The 20,855-nt window shown below is 47.2% G+C and overlaps 1 protein-coding gene across 1 annotated transcript in view; it reads right to left on the bottom strand.

Annotated features, from left to right (window-relative positions):
* Positions 1–995: 995 nt before the first annotated feature.
* The window catches only part of LOC144603761 (transcription factor Spi-C-like), a 46,218-nt gene continuing 26,358 nt past the window's right edge, over positions 996–20,855 (bottom strand). The window contains exons 2-5 of the mRNA XM_078417468.1: positions 5,230–5,341; positions 5,021–5,121; positions 2,696–2,807; positions 996–1,387 (exon numbers count right to left, since the gene is read on the bottom strand). Of these exons, the coding sequence (XP_078273594.1) occupies positions 996–1,387; positions 2,696–2,807; positions 5,021–5,121; positions 5,230–5,341 (717 nt within the window). The remainder of the gene's footprint in view (positions 1,388–2,695; positions 2,808–5,020; positions 5,122–5,229; positions 5,342–20,855) is intronic.

Below are 20,855 nucleotides of genomic sequence, written 5' to 3'. Positions count from 1 at the left end.
ACAAACACACAAACATACATACACACACACACACAAACACACACGTGCGCACACACACACACACACACACGCATGCACATAAACACATACACAGACACACACATAGACACATGCACAGACACGGCACGGTAGCGCAGCGGTAGAGTTGCTGCTTTACAGCGAATGCAGCGCCGGAGACTCAGGTTCGATCCTGACTACGGGTGCTGCACTGTAAGGAGTTTGTACGTTCTCTCCGTGACCTGCGTGGGTTTTCTCCGAGATCTTCGGTTTCCTCCCACACTCCAAAGACGTACAGGTATGTAGGTTAATTGGCTGGGTAAATGTAAAAAATTGTCCCTAGTGGGTGTAGGATAGTGTTAATGTACGGGGATCACTGGGCGGCACGGACTTGGAGGGCCGAAAAGGCCTGTTTCCGGCTGTATATATATGATATGATATGATACACAGCCACACACACACACACGACTGCAGATGCTGGAATCTTGGGCAAAACACAAAGTGCTGGAGTAACGCTGTGGGTTGGGCACACACACACATGCACAGAAATAGACACACGCACGCACACACATAGACACAGAAACACGCACACAGATAGGCACAGGCAGAGATACACACATAAACACACACACTCACACAGATACAGGCAGAGATACACACATAGACACACACACTCACACAGACACACACATAGACACACATGCACATAGATACACACATAGAGATACATAGACACACAGATGCACACGTAGATCTCACACACACACACAAACACACACACTCACAGAGACACAGACACACACACACTCACACATAGAAACACACACACGCACACACTCACACATAGAAACACACACATAGACATATAGATACAGAGACACAGATGAGAAAAGGGCAAAGGTATATTTACAGAGTAGGAACCATGTTTGTCCGGTGGTGGGTTAATTTGTGGATACCCTCCTATGTTTATAACCGCAGCCGGTGAGTGTGGGGACAGATCACGTAGCACCCTCCTGCAACAGCTCGTTGTAGGTGCAGTTGTAGTGCCAGTGGTCACAGGTGTAGTGCAGCTGGTCAGTGGGGTAGGGGGCGGCCGCCTCTGCTCCCAGTCTCTGCAGCAACTGGGCATCGAAGCGGTAGGTGAGCTTCCTGCGGACTTTGACGATCTCACCGGTGCGGCTGTAGTTCCTCAGGGCCCGGGCCATCTTCTGGTAGGTCATGGTTTTGCGGTTGCCCTTCCGCCGGCCCCACATCTCGGCCACCTTCTCCTTGTTCTTGGAGATGAACTGGAAGACCCCGCTCTTCCTGTCCACCCACTGGATGCAGTCGGACATCTCCGAGTCACGCAGGGATTCGCTCAGGAACTCGTATAGGCGAAGCCTCTTTCTGCCTGGAAAAGAGTCACAGAGTCAGGCGGCCCAACGCCTCCATGCTGACCAAGATCAGTTCAGCCAACGGATGGGACTCGCTGTTAGTCCCATTTGCCCGCATTTGACCCTTATCCCACACAACCTTTCTTATCTATGTACCTGTCCAAATGTCCTTTTAAATACCTGCCTCATCTACCTCTTAACAATCCATATAATCACCGCCCTCCATGTGAAATAGTTGCCCCTCAGCTTATAGAGTCATAGAGTCATACAGCACAGGAAAGGCCCTCCTGCCTAACGCCCATGCCGACCAAGATACCCCATCTAAGATAGTCCCATTTGTCTGTATTTGGCCCATAACTCTCTAAGCCTTTCTTATCCATGTACCTGTCCAAGTGCCTTTTAAATGTTGTTACAGTATAGTATCTGCCTCAACTACCTCCTCTGGCAGCTCGTTCCATATACTCTGCACTGTGTGAAAAAGTTGCCCCTAAGGCTCCTATTAAATCTTTCCCCTCTCACCTTAAACATGTCTTCTGGTTTGTGATTTCCTTTCTCAGGGTACAAGACTTCGTGCATTCACCCTATCTATTCCCCTCATGATTTTATACACCTCAATAAGATCACCCCTCAGCCTTCCGTGCTCCAAAGAATAAAGTCCTAGCCTGCCCAACCTCCCCCAATAACTCAGGCCCTTGAGTCCTGGCAATGTCCTGGTAAAACTCTACACCCTTTCCAGCTTAATGTCAGGGGTCCGGGAGAACAGATTCTGTCATAGGGGTGGCACAGTGGCACAGCGGTAGAGTTGCTGCCCTACAGGACCAGAGACCAGGGTTCAATCCTGACCAAGAGTGCTATTTGTACAGAGTTTGTACATTCTCCCTCTGACCGCGTGGATTTTCCACGGGTGCTCTGATTTCCTCCCACACTCCAAAAACGTGCAGGTGTGGAGGTAAATTGGCTTCTCTAAATTGTCCCTAGTGTGTAGGATAGAACTAGTGTACGGGTATTGCTGGTCGGTGTGGACTCAGTGGGCCGAAGGGCCCATTTCCAAGCTATCTCTATGCTAAACTGAACTAAATCACCTATCCATGTTCTCTAGAAATGCCGCCTGACCTGCTGAGTTACTCCAGCACTTTGTGTCTTTTTCTGTAAACCAGCATCTGTAATTCCTTGTGCCTCCAGAGCCTTGTATCTCTGGGTTTAGTCCTGACCAGTGCAGTCTGCGTGGTGTGCAGATGTGGGATGGTGTTTTAATCTCCAATGGTAGCCTGTCCGTAGGGAAAGTTGCTCGATGAACCAAAGAGAGTCAAGTGAAAGAGACAAACCTTTCCCTTGCCTTGGGATGAAGAAATCCGGAACGTGACTCTCTGTGTAATAGTTTGGAATCTGGAACCCACTCTCGTATATCAGCTTAGTGCTATCCATGTTGAAATCCACCTGGAGATGGAAAGGCAGAGGTCTGGTTAGAATTACAGGGTTCGGTGGCTCCACCACCCCATTCCAATTCCGCCTCATTGGAAAATGAGAGAGGGAGATTTCCCCCAAAGGCTGGAGCTCAATTTCTATAGATGGGGTGGGCCAAGGTCAGAGTCATAGAGCTGTACAGCAAGGAAACAGGCCCTTCGGCCCACCCTATCCATGCAAACCAAGCTGGCATATTGGGCAAGTCCCATTAGCCTGCATTTGGCCCATAGATCATGGCCCATAAGCCATGGGTCTTAGAATAAAGAGTTGGTCATTTGGGACTGAGACGAAGGACCAAAAAGGCCCTTCAGCCCCCAGAGTCCATGCCGACAATAGATCACCCAATTTGATGGTGTCAAGCTGGAAAGGGTGCAGAGAAGATTTATGAGGATGTTGTTAGGACTCGAGGGCCTGAGCTATAGGGAGAGGTTGAGCAGGCTAGGACTCCATTCCTTGGTGTGCATGAGGATGAAGGGTGATCTTATACAGGTGTACAAAATCGGGAAAGGAATAGATCATGTAAATGCACAGTCTCTTCGGGAATCAAGAACCAGAGGACATAGGTTTAAGGTGAGGGGGAAAGGATTTTAAAGGAACCTGAGGGGTAACTAATTTCACACAAAAGGTGGTGGGTGTATGGAACGAGCTGCCAGAGGAGGTAGTTGAGGCAGGTACTATCACAACATTTAAGAAACATTTAGACAGGTACATGGATAGGATACGTTTAGAGGAGTATGGGCCAAAGGCAGGCAGGTGGGGCTAGTCTAGATGGAACATGTTGGTCGGTGTGGGCAAGTTGGGCTGAAGGGCCTGTTTCCACGCTGTAAGACTGTTTGACTCTATACTTACATAAAATACATTTTATTCTTAGTTTAAAGATACAGTGCAAAAACAGGCCCTTCCACCCACCAATCACCCATATACTAGTTCTATGTTATCCCAGTTTCGCAGCTGACACACGAAGGACAATTTACAGATACTAATTTGCCTATAAAGACCTGCTTGTCTTTTGAATGTGGGAGGAAACCGGAGCACCCAGAGAAAACCCTTGCAGTCACAGGGGAGAACATGCAAACTCCGTACAGGCAGCACTCACAGTCAGGATTAAACCTGGATGTCCTGCGCTATGAGGCAGCAACCCCACGTACAGAGAAACAGTGAGAAAAATTACATGCTATCCAGACAAATTATACTACACAAATACAATCAAGCCACACGCAAGGACAGCAAGTAGCACAGAGAGAAAAATACCAGAGTGCAGAATGTTCTGTTGTAATGTTATAAAGAAAGTGCAGAGCAAAAAAGTGTAAGGAAAACAATGAGATAGGTTGGGAGATCGACACAACACCCTGGCTTATGGGAGGACGTGTTCAGTAGTCTGATAACAGCGGGGGGAAACTGATCCAGAAACTGCTGATACGTGCTTCAAGCTTTGGTGCCTTCTGCCCAGAGGGATTGGGCAGAATAAAGAATGACCGGGGTGATAAAGGTCCTAACCAAAGTGTTATAAATCTGCAACACGACTCTCTGACTCTTATAGTCAAAGCCCCAACTAATGAAGGCAGGCATACCATTTGCCTTATTTACCACTCTATCTGCTTGTGTTGCCACTTTCAGAAGACTATTGACTTAGACCAAAAGGTCCCTCTGCACATCAATGTTGTTAAGGGTCTCGCCACTAGGGCGGCATAGCGCAGCAGTAGAGTTGCTGCCTCACAGCGCCAGAAACCCAGGTTCGATCCTAACTACGGGTGCTGAGTTTGTACGTTCTCCCTGTGACCGCGTGGGTCTTCTCCGTGTGCTTCGGTTTCCCTCCCACATCCCAAAGGCTTGCGGGTTTGTAGGTTGATTGGCTTCTGTCAATTATCCCTCAGGTGTAGGATAGAACTAGTGATCGCTGGCTGGCAGGGATTCAGTGGGCCGAAGGGCTTTTTTTCCATGCTGTACCTTTAAACTGAACTAAAGTAAACTAATCTAAACTAAGCTAAACTTTATGAGTAGGAAGGAACTGCAGATGAGTTCACTCTGAAGATAGATGCAGACAGAAGGGATGGATAGAAGGAATGGGTGACGTTTCGGGTCGAGACCCTTCTTCAAACTGTACCCTTTCCCCTTACATTTCCTCCACTTACAACATTCCAGTTCCAGGGGAAAAGTTCAAGGGGAGGTGGAGATGCTGCGCTCACCATGTCCTGGAGTCGCTGGGGTTGGATGTCGAGGGTTTGGTACGGCGTGGACCCCGCGTCCGGGTGGTGCTGCAGGTTATGCATGGAATGCGGCGGAGGACCTGGGCGAGAAGGGAAGACGATTGATTACCCAACGCGACAACCTTATCTGGCGTCCAATAAACTCAACGCCACCGGCGGCCGGCGGAGGCAAGGAATGAGATACTTGCTTCGGAGATACTGGAGAGGTGGGTCTTGGTGGAAGGGCGGGGGTTGTTGGTGATGGATCAACTCAAAGGCATCATTGAAGAGCGGGCTGTAGCTGTCTTGTCCCCAACAACTCTGGGAACAAACAAAAATAAACAAAACTTTTACTCATAGCAGCAGTACTCATATTACCCAACATCCACACCAATACGTTAACAAGAGATTATGGTTTGCAGTGGAAATTTACACGCATTGCAAATGCTGACTTACCATGGCGAATATCGAATAATAAGACGAGCTGTAAAATGTAACGTTGGGATGATTAACTCGGGCAGTAACGTGTCCAAAGTGAATCCTTTCAGATCTGCACCGGGACGGTTTGATGCCAGGCTGACTCTCACAGCTCAGTCAGGTGAGGCTTACCTGGGCTACACTCTCTAACGCCGCGTCTGGGGCATTTTAAATGGACTAGGTTTGGAGCCTAGGGCAGACGTCAGCGTGTCATTTGATCCCCCGGCCGCCAGTCAATGTTCACACATCCATAGATCGAGACCAAAAAAAAACACAAACAAAGAAAAAAACAGAACAGCCTTTAAATACTTTGAGTAGCTTTAGGGTTTTTTTTTTCGTTTGTTGGTTTACTTCCTCATCTTTGCCGAAGTGGCGAGTTTTGGAAGAGATGGGGTCACTTTTACAAGTCATCCCCTGACTGAGTCAACGAAAATTCCTTTCCACAAAACTATTAGCCAAAACTGGGCTTTAACACGTCGTACATGATGCCCCGATCAATGGCAAATTCAGCTTAAAACCCATAACCACGAATTGCAATTTGTTTTAGTGTTCACAGAATCTCAAGGTGACGGGGAAAAGATTTAATAGGAATCTTTTTCACACAAAGGGTGGTGGGTGTATGGAACAAGCTGCCAGAGGATGTAGTTGAGGCTGGGACTATCCCAATGTTTAAGAAACAGTTAGACAGGTACATGGATAGGACATGTTTGGAGGGATATGGACCAAACACAGGCAGATGGGACTAGTATAGCTGGCACATGTTGGCCGGTGTGGGCAAGTTGGGCCAAAGGACCTGTTTCCACACTGTATGACTCTTTGACTTAAATTCTGTCAATTAGCACCCATTGGAATCTAAGACTGTTATCAGGCAACTGAACCATCCTACCACCAACTAGAGAGCGTACGAAAATAACTGCAGATGCTGGTACAAATCGAAGGTATTTATTTCACAAAATGCTGGAGTAACTCAGCAGGTCAGGCAGCATCTCAGGAGAGAAGGAATGGGTGACGTTTCGGGTCGAACTAGAGAGCAGTGGTCATCTCCCATCCACCTCATTGGAGACCCTTGGACTATCTTTAATTTGATTTTACTGAACTTTATCTTGCACTAAACATTATTCCCTTTATCCTATATCTGTACACTGTGGACAGTTTAATTGTAAACATGACTTTCCGCTGACTGGATAGCACGCAACAACAAAAAAGCTTTTCACTGTACCGCGGTGCACCTAACGATAGTAAACTAAACTAAATAAATTAAACTAGACTGTCTTTGGGGGCACATCTAAAAGTCACGAGAACATGTCCATTCTTTTCGCAGATGCTGCCTGACCCACTGAGTTCCTCCAGCACTTTGCGTTTTGTTCAGGATTCCAACATTGGCAGTTTCTTGTGTCTCCTGATTATGAACTTATTGGTTAGACCAGCGAGAGGGTCGGCGTAAGCAACCGTCGAGGGGGAGGTGGATGGTCAAGAGCGAGGTGGACCGTGGACCATTAAGAGTGAGGTGGGCTGTCGAGAGTGAGGTGGGCCGTCGAGAGTGAGGTGGGCAAATTAGAGTGAGGTGGCCCATTTAGAGTGAGGTGGCCCATCGAGAGGGAGGTGGCCCGTCGAGAGGGAGGTGGACCATCGAGAGTGAGTTGGACCATCGAGAGTGAGGTGGACCGTCGAGAGGGAGGTGGGCCTTCGAGAGTGAGGTGGACCTTCGACAGTGAGGTGGACCATCGAGAGCTTAGGGGGGGCCCGCGCTGCCAAGAGCATGGAGGGCTGCCGAGAGCTACCCGACGGGGGGCCGCTGGGAACCAATGGGGACACAGCGGGGGGGGGGGGGGGGGGTGGTCTGCCTGCTGACATGTGCAGGCAGAAGATTTAGAACTGAGATGAGGAAAAGCTTTTTCAGTCAGAGAGTTGTGAATCTGTGGAATTCTCTGCCTCAGAAGTCAGTGGAGGCCAATTCTCTGAATGCATTCAAGAGAGAGCTAGATAGAGCTCTTAAGGATAGCGGAGTCAGGGGGTATGGGGAGAAGGCAGGAACGGGGTACTGATTGAGAATGATCAGCCATGATCACATTGAATGGCGGTGCTGGCTCGAAGGGCCGAATGGCCTCCTCCTGCACCTATTGTCTATTGTCTAAGATAGGATTGTTCGGTGAACATTTGCAACTTTGTCGGCGCCAGACACATATGATTTTACCGGGTTGTATGCAAAACTAAGCTTTTCACTGTACCCAGGTACGTGACAATAAACCTACATGGTCACGGGGAGAATGTAAAAACTCCGTACAGACAGCACCCATAGTCATGATCGAACCCGGGTCTTTGGTGCTGAGAGGCACCAACTCTACCGCTGCGCCACTGTGGTGCCCATGAGGAAGTGAGATAACAGAGAACTAGTGTGAATGGGTGATTGATGGTCAGCATGGACTCGGTGGGATGAAGGGCCTGGCTGCATGATGTATCTCTAAACTAAACTAAACTAAAATACTAGAAATGGGTGTGAACTGGGTTTAAACCAATTCAGAAAAAGAAAGGGAACTAGGATTTATCAGCTGAGAAAAGATTAATGGAAAAACAATAGAGGAACAAAGTTTGTACATTGTCTTTCACAGCCCTAGGACATTCCAAAGCACTTTCAAAGTGTAGTAAAAAGCAAACTGCTGGCGGAACTGAGCGGGCGGGTCAGGCAGCATCTTTGGAGGAAAATGACCAGACACATATTGTGCCAAGGCCCTGCTTTCGCTGCTGTCTGACCTGCTGAGTTCCTCCAACAGTTTATATTTTTGGTCAAGATTCAAGATTGTGTCTTAAGAGATATTTGCTGTCTCTTTTGTTTTCAAGTAAGAATTTCATTGTTTTGTTGATTCCTGACTCTTGACTTAATGTTTGGTTTAGTTTAGAGGTACAGCATGGAAACAGGCCCTTCGGCCCACCGAGTCCATGCCAACCAACCCATACACTAGTTGTATACTACATAAGTGGTACAATTTTCAGAAGCCACTTAATCTACAAACCCACACATGTTTGGAGTGTAGCAGGAAACCGGAGCGCCCAGAGAAAACCTACAGGGAGAATATACAAACTCCACACAGACAGCAATCATAGTCAGGATCGAACCCCGCTGAACAAATAGGGAGCAAGGCAGAATAGTGGGAACTATAGGCCGGTTAGTCTGACTTCAGTGGTTGGAGAGATTTTAGAGTCCATTATAAAAGATGAGGTTACGGAGTACTTAGAAGTTCACGATAAAATAAACCAAAGTCAGCATAGCTTTGTGAAGGGGAGGTCTTGCTTGACAACTTTGCTGGCATTCTTTGAAGAAGTAAATAGCAGGACAGACAAAGGAGAGTCAGTAGATGTTGTTTACTTAAATTTTCAGAAAGCCTTTGATAAGGTGCCACACGTTAGGCTACTTAGGACAATGAGAGCCCACAGTAACTAAGGTAGATACTAGCATGGACAGCAGGTTGGCTGGATGGCAGAAGACAAAGAGTGGCAATAAAGGGAGCTTTTTCTGGTTGGCTGCCAGTGACTAGTGGAGTTCCGCAGGGGTCGGTGCTGGGGCCGCTACTTTTCACGTTGTATATTAATGATTTGGGGCAAGGGGATTGAAGGCTTTGTGGCAAAGTTTGTGGATGATACAAAAATAGGTGGAGGGGCAGTGCAGAGGGGCAGTGTAGAGAAAGCTTCCTGCAGAAGGACTTAGACAGGTTGGGAGAGTGGGCAGAGAAGTTGCAGATGGAATATAGTGCAGCAAAGTGTGGAGCCATGCATTTTGGTAGTAGGAATAAAGGCATAGACTATTTGCTAAAGGGGGTGGGATCTAGAAAACTGAGGTGTAAAGGGACTTAGGAGTGCTGGTCCAGGATTCACAAAAAGTGAATCTGCAAGTCGAATTGGTAGTAAAGTCAGCAAACTCAATGCTAGCATTTATTTCAAGAGGGCTTGTAGACAAAAACAGGGATGTAATGCTGAGGCTCTATAAGCACTGGTAAGGCCGCATTTGAAATACTGTGAGCAATTTTGGGCACTATATCTAAGGAAGGATATGTTGGCTCTGGAGAGGAGGTTTGTAAGAATGATCCCAGGAATGAGTATGTTAAACTATCAGCGTTTGTCGGCACTGGGCCTGTACGCACTGAATTTTAGAAGAATGAGGGGGGAACCACATTGAAACATACAGAATAGTGAAAGGCTTGGATAGAGTGGATGTGGAGAAGATGTTTCCACTAGTGGGAGAGTCTAGGACTAGAGGTCATAGCCTCAGAATTAAAGGACGTTCTTTTAGGAAGGAGATGAGGATACATTTCTCAGAGGGTGGTGAATCTGTGGAAATCATTGCCACAGAAAGATGTGGAGGCCAAGTCAGTGGATATTTTTAAGGCAGAGATAGATAAATTCTTGATTAGTACAGGTGTCAGAGGTTATGGGGAGAAGGCAGGAGAATGGGGTTAGGAGGGAGTGATAGATCAGCCATGATTGAATGGCGGAGTTGACTTGATGGGCCAAATGGCCTAATTCTACTCCTCTTCCATATGACCTTGAGCCCGGGTCTCTGGCGCTCCAATGCAGCAACTCTACCGCTGCACCACTGTGCTTCCCTTGTTTCAAAATTGAGCAGAACCTAGCAAGTGTTAGATACAAAAATAAAAGTGAGTCAAGAGGTAAGTGTGTTTTATTGCCATATGTTCCAAAATGGAACAATGAAACTCTTACCTGCCTCAGCACAACAGGTTTGCAATCATAGTTCACAAAATAAGGGCAAATAGCAGGGATTTAGAATCTGAGTTAATGCAACAATTGTTCACGAGTGCAGTTGATGTGCTATTGGATGTATCTCCAGGGAACTTGGGTTATAATAGAAATGTGCCTTCAATAATAGCAGGGATGGGAAAAGAACGTACACGTCACGTTATGTTGAGTGACACGGGGAGAGAACAAGGGAGAAGGGTGCAGCTGCATTGATGGGTGTAACAACTGCGGTTCTGCAAGAATGCAAGATGGTATCCACTGACACAATGTAGAAACAAGGAACTGCAGAGTTCACACAAAAGGACACATGGTGCTGGAGTACGGGGCGGCAGAGTGGCGCTGCAGTAGAGTTGCTGCCTTACAGCACCATAGCACCGGGTTGGAACCTGACTGTGGATGCTGGCTGTACAGAGTTTGTATACTCCCTGTGACAACGTGGGTTTTCTCCGGGTTCATATGTTATAGGAGCGGAATTAGGCCATTTGGCCCATCAAGTCTACTACGCCATTCAATCATGGCTGATTTATCCTTTGCTCTCAACCCCATTCTCCCACCTTCTCCCCATAACCCCTGACGCCCTTACTAATCAAGAATCTATCAATTTTCGCCTTAAAATATCCATTGACTTGACCTCCGCAGCCTTCTGTGGCAATGAATTCTACAGATTCACTACCATCTAACTAAAGAAATTTCTTCTCATCTCCTTTCTAAAGGTATGTCCTTTTATTCTGAGGCTATGGCCTCTGGCCCTGGACTCTCCCACTAATGGAAACATCCTCTCCACATCTACTCTATCCAGGTCCTTCACTATTCGTTAAGTTTGAGTCCTCCGGTCTCCTCCCACACTCCAAAGACGTGCAGGATTGTAGGTTAATTGGCATCTATAAATTGTAAATTGTCCCTGGTGTGTAGGATAGTGCCAGTGTACGGGGTGATCGCTGGTGGGCGCGGACTCGGTCCGTTAAAGGGTATGGTTCTACGCTATATCAAAGTCTCAAGTATAAAGAGAACAAGTCTCCTCATCTCAAAGACTCAATCTTATTGGGCTGGAGTTTAGGGGTGGGTGAGGACTTTGTACATTGTTGAACGTTTATTATAGACACTCAAACAGAGAAATTGGTGTAAATCTGGAAACATTTCTTGCCAAAGTCTGGAAAAATGTTAAAATAATAGAACATCATATTCAGGGTCAGAAATTGCTCATTTTCTGACAGGGAGAACAAGATAAAGGGCATTCAGGGGGAGAAATTCCCTTGCCCTATGTGTAGGACAACTTTCTTGTTTCGTGTTCTCGACCAATGAGGAAGGAAGCAATGTTGGTGTGAACTGGAGCGATTTTTTAGTGTTTGTTCATAATATGACATTCACTGGCAAGCCGCTCCTGTGTTGCATGTGGCAATTGCCCTTAACGAGATGGTGAGTCACCTCTTTGTGGGTGCAGGGACTCCCACATTTCTGCAGGGAGTGGGTGCATAGGGAGCATTCAGACAACAGTGATCATAGTACAACGATGTGTGAAATGGTTCTGGAAAGGGACAGTGACTTTACTTAGGGCTTTAGACTTGAGATATTCACCAGGATGTTACGTGGGTTTATTCACAAAATGCTGGAGTAACTCAGCAGGCCAGGCAGCATCTCGGGAGAGAAGGAATGGGTGACGTTTCGGGTTGAGACCCTTCTTCGGACTGATGTCAGGGGGGCGGGACAAAGGAAGGATATAGTTGGAGACAGGAAGATAGAGGGAGATCTGGGAAGGAAGAGGGGAAGAGAGGGACAGAGGAACTATCTAAAGTTGGAGAAGTCGATGTTCATACCACTGGGCTACAAACTGCCCAGGCGAAATATGAGCTGCTGTTCCTCCAATTTCCGGTGGGCCTCTCATGTTACGTGGGTTTGCAGGCTTGAGTTATATAGAAAGCTGTAGAAGCAGATACAATGACAGCTTTTGACTTTAGGCTTTAGAGGTACAGCACGGAAATAGGCCCTTCAGCCCACCGAGTCCGGGCCGACCAGCGATCCCCCGTGAGTAACATTATCCTACCCACCAGGGACAATTTTACAATTTTACCGAAGCCAATTAAACCACAAACCTGTACGTCTTTAGAGTGTGGGAGGGAACTGGAGCACCTGGAGAAAGCCTGCGCCGTTACAGGAAGAATGTGCAAACTATGTACAGACAGCATCTGTAGTCAGGATTGAACCCGGTTCTCTGGCACTGTGAGGCAGCAACTCTACCGCTGCGCCACTGTGCCGCCCCAAGTGGAATAGAATAAAAATGAAATTGACTCTTGTGGACAGATTCAGACTCAGGAATTCGAGACATGATCTGACAGACGATTGGAAACAAAGACTAGTTGAGGGCAAAGTTGGGTCTACAAGATGGCACCAACCAATAATGGCGATGAGTTCCACAGATTCACCACCCTCTGTCCAAAGAAATTCCTCCTCATCTCCATTCTAAAGGTACGTCCCTTTATTCTGAGGCTGTGCCTCTGGTTCTAGACTGTCCCACTACTGGAAACATCATCTCCACATCCACTCTATCCAGGACTTTCACTATTCATCACAGTAGGTTCGCTACTCAACCTTGGGCCCATGGATCAAGGGAAAATCCGCATGACATCTTGAGGTTTAAACTTCCCATTGATTGATTTGTTCCAAGGTTTTCCTCACGATTTGGGGCTGGTGTCTGTCGGAGATAGCGGAATTAATTTTCCTACATGGTAACAGTCCTAACTGAAAACCACAGCCATATGAGGCAGCAACTCTACCGCTGCGCCACTGTGCCGCCCCAAGTGGAATAGAATAAAAATGAAATTGGCTCTCGTGGCGCTCTTCCATTTGACCTTATGAGCCCGGGTCTCTGGCGCTCCAATGCAGCAACTCTACCGCTGCACCACTGTGCCTCCCTTGTTTCAAAATTGAGCAGAACCTAGCAAGTGTTAGATAGAAAAATAAAAGTGAGTCAAGAGGGAAGTGTGTTTTATTGCCATATGTTCCAAAATGGAACAATGAAACTCTTACCTGCCTCAGCACAACAGGTTTGCAATCATAGTTCACAAAATAGCAGGGATTTAGAATCTGAGTTAATGCAACAATTGTTCACGAGTGCAGTTGATGTGCTATTGGATGTATCTCCAGGGAACCTGGGTTATAATAGAAATGTGCCTTCAATAATAGCAGGGATGGGAAAAGAACGTACACATCACGTTATGTTGAGTGACACGGGGAGAGAACAAGGGAGAAGGGTGCAGCTGCATTGATGGGTGTAACAACTGCGGTTCTGCAAGAATGCAAGATGGTATCCACTGACACAATGTAGAAACAAGGAACTGCAGAGTTCGCACAAAAGGACACACGGTGCTGGAGTACGGGGCGGCAGAGTGGCGCTGCAGTAGAGTTGCTGCCTTACAGCACCATAGCACCGGGTTGGAACCTGACTGTGGGTGCTGGCTGTACCGAGTTTGTGTACTCCCTGTGACAACGTGGGTTTTCCCTGGATTCATATGTTATAGGAGCAGAATTAGGCCATTTGGCCCATCAAGTCTACTCCGCCATTCAATCATGGCTGATTTATCCTTTGCTCTCAACACCATTCTCCCATCTTCTCCCCATAAGCCCTGACGCCCTTACTAATCAAGAATCTATCAATCTCCGCCTTAAAATATCCATTGACTTGACCTCCGCAGCCTTCTGTGGCAATGAATTCTAAACATTCACTACCCTCTAACTAAAGAAATTTCTCCTCATCTCCATTCTAAAGGTATGTCCTTTTATTCTGAGGCTATGGCCTCTGGCCCTGGACTCTCCCACTAGTGGAAACATCCTCTCCACATCTACTCTATCCAGGTCCTTCACTATTCGTTAAGTTTGAGTCCTCCGGTCTCCTCCCACACTCCAAAGACGTGCATGGTGATCGCTGGTGGGCGCGGTCTCGGTCCGTTAAAGGGTATGGTTCTACGCTATATCAAAGTCTCAAGTATAAAGAGAACAAGTCTCCTCATCTCAAAGACTCAATCTTATTGGGCTGGAGTTCAGGGGTGGGTGAGGACTTTTTACATTGTTGGATGTTTATTATAGACACTCAAACAGAGAAATTGGTGTAAATCTGGAAACATTTCTTGCCAAAGTCTGGAAAAATGTTAAAATAATAGAACATCATATTCAGGGTCAGAAATTGCTCATTTTCTGACAGGGAGAACAAGATAAAGGGCATTCAGGGGGAGAAATTCCCTTGCCCTATGTGTAGGACAACTTTCTTGTTTCGTGTTCTCGACCAATGAGGAAGGAAGCAATGTTGGTGTGAACTGGAGCGATTTTTTAGTGTTTGTTCATAATATGACATTCACTGGCAAGCCGCTCCTGTGTTGCATGTGGCAATTGCCCTTAACGAGATGGTGAGTCACCTCTTTGTGGGTGCAGGGACTCCCACATTTCTGCAGGGAGTGGGTGCATAGGGAGCATTCAGACAACAGTGATCATAGTACAACGATGTGTGAAATGGTTCTGGAAAGGGACAGTGACTTTACTTAGGGCTTTAGACTTGAGATATTCACCAGGATGTTACGTGGGTTTATTCACAAAATGCTGGAGTAACTCAGCAGGCCAGGCAGCATCTCGGGAGAGAAGGAATGGGTGACGTTTCGGGTTGAGACCCTTCTTCGGACTGATGTCAGGGGGGCGGGACAAAGGAAGGATATAGTTGGAGACAGGAAGATAGAGGGAGATCTGGGAAGGAAGAGGGGAAGAGAGGGACAGAGGAACTATCTAAAGTTGGAGAAGTCGATGTTCATACCACTGGGCTACAAACTGCCCAGGCGAAATATGAGCTGCTGTTCCTCCAATTTCCGGTGGGCCTCTCATGTTACGTGGGTTTGCAGGCTTGAGTTATATAGAAAGCTGTAGAAGCAGATACAATGACAGCTTTTGACTTTAGGCTTTAGAGGTACAGCACGGAAATAGGCCCTTCAGCCCACCGAGTCCGGGCCGACCAGCAATCCCCCGTGAGTAACATTATCCTACCCACCAGGGACAATTTTACAATTTTACCGAAGCCAATTAAACCACAAACCTGTACGTCTTTAGAGTGTGGGAGGGAACTGGAGCACTGGAGAAAACCTGCACCGTTACAGGAAGAATGTGCAAACTATGTACAGACAGCACCTGTAGTCAGGATTGAACCCGGTTCTCTGGTACTGTGAGGCAGCAACTCTACTGCTGCGCCACTGTGCCGCCCCAAGTGGAATAGAATAAAAATGAAATTGGCTCTCGTGGACAGATCCAGACTCAGGAATTCGAGACATGATCTGACAGACGATTGGAAACAAAGACTAGTTGAGGGCAAAGTTGGGTCTACAAGATGGCACCAACCAATAATGGCGATGAGTTCCACAGATTCACCACCCTCTGTCCAAAGAAATTCCTCCTCATCTCCATTCTAAAGGTACGTCCCTTTATTCTGAGGCTGTGCCTCTGGTTCTAGACTGTCCCTTTACTGGAAACATCATCTCCACATCCACTCTATCCAGGACTTTCACTATTCATCACAGTAGGTTCGCTACTCAACCTTGGGCCCATGGATCAAGGGAAAATCCGCATGACATCTTGAGGTTTAAACTTCCCATTGATTGATTTGTTCCAAGGTTTTCCTCACGATTTGGGGCTGGTGTCTGTCGGAGATAGCGGAATTAATTTTCCTACATGGTAACAGTCCTAACTGAAAACCACAGCCATATGAGGCAGCAACTCTACCGCTGCGCCACTGTGCCGCCCCAAGTGGAATAGAATAAAAATGAAATTGGCTCTCGTGGCGCTCTTCCATTTGACCTTATGAGCCCGGGTCTCTGGCGCTCCAATGCAGCAACTCTACCGCTGCACCACTGTGCCTCCCTTGTTTCAAAATTGAGCAGAACCTAGCAAGTGTTAGATAGAAAAATAAAAGTGAGTCAAGAGGGAAGTGTGTTTTATTGCCATATGTTCCAAAATGGAACAATGAAACTCTTACCTGCCTCAGCACAACAGGTTTGCAATCATAGTTCACAAAATAGCAGGGATTTAGAATCTGAGTTAATGCAACAATTGTTCACGAGTGCAGTTGATGTGCTATTGGATGTATCTCCAGGGAACCTGGGTTATAATAGAAATGTGCCTTCAATAATAGCAGGGATGGGAAAAGAACGTACACATCACGTTATGTTGAGTGACACGGGGAGAGAACAAGGGAGAAGGGTGCAGCTGCATTGATGGGTGTAACAACTGCGGTTCTGCAAGAATGCAAGATGGTATCCACTGACACAATGTAGAAACAAGGAACTGCAGAGTTCGCACAAAAGGACACACGGTGCTGGAGTACGGGGCGGCAGAGTGGCGCTGCAGTAGAGTTGCTGCCTTACAGCACCATAGCACCGGGTTGGAACCTGACTGTGGGTGCTGGCTGTACCGAGTTTGTGTACTCCCTGTGACAACGTGGGTTTTCTCTGGATTCATATGTTATAGGAGCAGAATTAGGCCATTTGGCCCATCAAGTCTACTCCGCCATTCAATCATGGCTGATTTATCCTTTGCTCTCAACCCCATTCTCCCACCTTCTCCCCATAACCCCTGACGCCCTTACTAATCAAGAATCTATCAATTTTCGCCTTAAAATATCCATTGACTTGACCTCCGCAGCCTTCTGTGGCAATGAATTCTACAGATTCACTACCATCTAACTAAAGAAATTTCTTCTCATCTCCTTTCTAAAGGTATGTCCTTTTATTCTGAGGCTATGGCCTCTGGCCCTGGACTCTCCCACTAATGGAAACATCCTCTCCACATCTACTCTATCCAGGTCCTTCACTATTCGTTAAGTTTGAGTCCTCCGGTCTCCTCCCACACTCCAAAGACGTGCAGGATTGTAGGTTAATTGGCATCTATAAATTGTAAATTGTCCCTGGTGTGTAGGATAGTGCCAGTGTACGGGGTGATCGCTGGTGGGCGCGGACTCGGTCCGTTAAAGGGTATGGTTCTACGCTATATCAAAGTCTCAAGTATAAAGAGAACAAGTCTCCTCATCTCAAATACTCAATCTTATTGGGCTGGAGTTCAGGGGTGGGTGAGGACTTTGTACATTGTTGAACGTTTATTATAGACACTCAAACAGAGAAATTGGTGTAAATCTGGAAACATTTCTTGCCAAAGTCTGGAAAAATGTTAAAATAATAGAACATCATATTCAGGGTCAGAAATTGCTCATTTTCTGACAGGGAGAACAAGATAAAGGGCATTCAGGGGGAGAAATTCCCTTGCCCTATGTGTAGGACAACTTTCTTGTTTCGTGTTCTCGACCAATGAGGAAGGAAGCAATGTTGGTGTGAACTGGAGCGATTGTTTAGTGTTTGTTCATAATATGACATTCACTGGCAAGCCGCTCCTGTGTTGCATGTGGCAATTGCCCTTAACGAGATGGTGAGTCACCTCTTTGTGGGTGCAGGGACTCCCACATTTCTACAGGGAGTGGGTGCATAGGGAGCATTCAGACAACAGTGATCATAGTACAACGATGTGTGAAATGGTTCTGGAAAGGGACAGTGACTTTACTTAGGGCTTTAGACTTGAGATATTCACCAGGATGTTACGTGGGTTTATTCACAAAATGCTGGAGTAACTCAGCAGGCCAGGCAGCATCTCGGGAGAGAAGGAATGGGTGACGTTTCGGGTTGAGACCATTCTTCGGACTGATGTCAGGGGGGGCGGGACAAAGGAAGGATATAGTTGGAGACAGGAAGATAGAGGGAGATCTGGGAAGGAAGAGGGGAAGAGAGGGACAGAGGAACTATCTAAAGTTGGAGAAGTCGATGTTCATACCACTGGGCTACAAACTGCCCAGGCGAAATATGAGCTGCTGTTCCTCCAATTTCCGGTGGGCCTCTCATGTTACGTGGGTTTGCAGGCTTGAGTTATATAGAAAGCTGTAGAAGCAGATACAATGACAGCTTTTGACTTTAGGCTTTAGAGGTACAGCACGGAAATAGGCCCTTCAGCCCACCGAGTCCGGGCCGACCAGCAATCCCCCGTGAGTAACATTATCCTACCCACCAGGGACAATTTTACAATTTTACCGAAGCCAATTAAACCACAAACCTGTACGTCTTTAGAGTGTGGGAGGGAACTGGAGCACTGGAGAAAACCTGCGCCGTTACAGGAAGAATGTGCAAACTATGTACAGACAGCACCTGTAGTCAGGATTGAACCCAGTTCTCTGGTACTGTGAGGCAGCAACTCTACTGCTGCGCCACTGTGCCGCCCCAAGTGGAATAGAATAAAAATGAAATTGGCTCTCGTGGACAGATCCAGACTCAGGAATTCGAGACATGATCTGACAGACGATTGGAAACAAACTAGTTGAGGGCAAAGTTGGGTCTACAAGATGGCACCAACCAAGAATGGCGATGAGTTCCACAGATTCACCACCCTCTGTCCAAAGAAATTCCTCCTCATCTCCATTCTAAAGGTACGTCCCTTTATTCTGAGGCTGTGCCTCTGGTTCCAGACTGTCCCACTACTGGAAACATCATCTCCACATCCACTCTATCCAGGCCTTTCACTATTCATCACAGTAGGTTCGCTACTCAACCTTGGGCCCATGGATCAAGGGAAAATCCGCATGACATCTTGAGGTTTAAACTTCCCATTGATTGATTTGTTCCAAGGTTTTCCTCAAGATTTGGGGCTGGTGTCTGTCGGAGATAGCGGAATTAATTTTCCTACATGGTAACAGTCCTAACTGAAAACCACAGCCCACATCCTTACACATAGCAAACAAACAAGGATCACCAGGTCTGCTTGCTGCCTGATTGAATACACATCAGCTGCAAGATAACACAGAAGCTTTGTCCTGGTTGCGATGGGACCCGTCGCCAGGTTTACTACTGGGAAAAGTAACACTGGGGTCAAGCTTGCGTTAGACCTCCAGACGATGAGCGGCACGGTGGCGCAGCGGTAGAGTTGCTGCCTTACAGCGAATGCAGCGCCTGAGACTCAGGCCCGATCCTGACTACGGGCGCCGTCTTTACGGAGTTTGTATGCTCTCCCCATGACCTGCGTGGGTTTTCTCCGAGATCTTCGGTTTCCTCCCACACTCCAAAGACGTACAGGTATGTAGGTTAATTGACTGGGTAAAATGTAAAAATTGCCCCTAGTGTGTGTAGGATAGTGTTAATGTGCGGCACACGGCAAGATTCCGTTCACAACAATATGAAATAAAGAGGGGTAGAAACAAGGAACTGCACGTGCTGGGTTACCAAAGAAATCACAAAGTGCTGGAGTAACTCAGCGGGTCAGGCGGTATATCTGGAGAACATGAACAGGTGATGTTTTGGATTGGGATAGTGTATCAAATACTTTAGATTTTGGAGAGACACAGCGTGGAAACAGGCCCTTCAAGTCCACACCGACCAGCGATCACCCCTTACACTAGCACTATCCTACACACTGGGGACAATTTACAAACTTGCACATCTTTGGAGTGTGGGAAGGAAACCGGAGCACCCGGAGAAAACCCATGCAGTCAAAGGGAGAACATACAGACTCCGTACAGACAGCACTCATAATGAGGATCGAACCTGTAAACCAATACCAAATGAAGGAAATAAAAATACATCTCTGGAATTAGATTCTCCAAATGTTTGGCTGGGCTCCACTTGAATCTGTTTCCACAGACCGACTATTCCAATCTGGAACCAAGTCCTGAATAAAATATATCTCTCCCTCGTGTTCTATTTGCCAGTGGTGGGTGTCAACCTTTTTGAAGTCTGAACATTTCCCAAAATGAAGAAAGGTTTGCATCGAACTCTGGCAAACGGAACACAAGGGATCCACCACGGTCTGGGTGCTTTGTGTGGGCAGGCAGGAAGGTTTAGGAAGTGTTGGCCCTGGCAACAGTGGACACTGAGGGCACCCCACCAGGGCCGTCTTAACGCATGGGCCTGATGGGCACTTGCCCGGGGGCACCATGCTGATCTGTGTATGTTAAGTGACTTGCAATAAATAAATACTACTTTAAAAATGTAGGTTCAATAAGTGCATTTTTCGCAACATTTTCAGTGCTTCTCACAGCGATCTGTAAGTGCTTTTCGCAACAATATAGCACCCTAAGTCCATCGCTAAGTGCTTTTCGGTAAGTGCTTTTCGCCGGCACGACAGGGGGGGGGGGCTGGTAGGGAAAGGGGGGTGGGGGAGAGTAACGGTGGGGGCCCCAGTACACTGCTTTGCCCGGGGGCCCATAATGCTGTAAAAACGGCCCTGCACCCCACCTCATCTTGTGATTGCCACGGCTGGTGAGGTGAGGGTTGGGGGAGGGGGATTTTCGGTCTTCTTACTTCACCTCTGCGTTGGTTTCAGCTGCCTGACTTCTGCTAAAACATCTCCCAAGACTTACGATATCATAAAACATTCAGCACTCTCATTCTGACTGCCATCATCTGGACAAAAGACAATAGACAATAGACAATAGGTGCAGGAGTAGGCCATTCGGCCCTTCGAGCCAGCACCGCCATTCACGGTGATCATGGCTGACCATCCACAATCAGTATCCCGATCCTGCCTTCTCCCAATATCCCTTGACTCCGCT

The sequence above is a fragment of the Rhinoraja longicauda genome, chromosome 20 (assembly GCF_053455715.1).
Source record: "Rhinoraja longicauda isolate Sanriku21f chromosome 20, sRhiLon1.1, whole genome shotgun sequence".
Lineage (NCBI taxonomy): Eukaryota > Metazoa > Chordata > Chondrichthyes > Rajiformes > Arhynchobatidae > Rhinoraja > Rhinoraja longicauda.
Note: the sequence above shows the minus strand (reverse complement) of the source record. Positions and strands in the feature narration are given on the sequence as shown.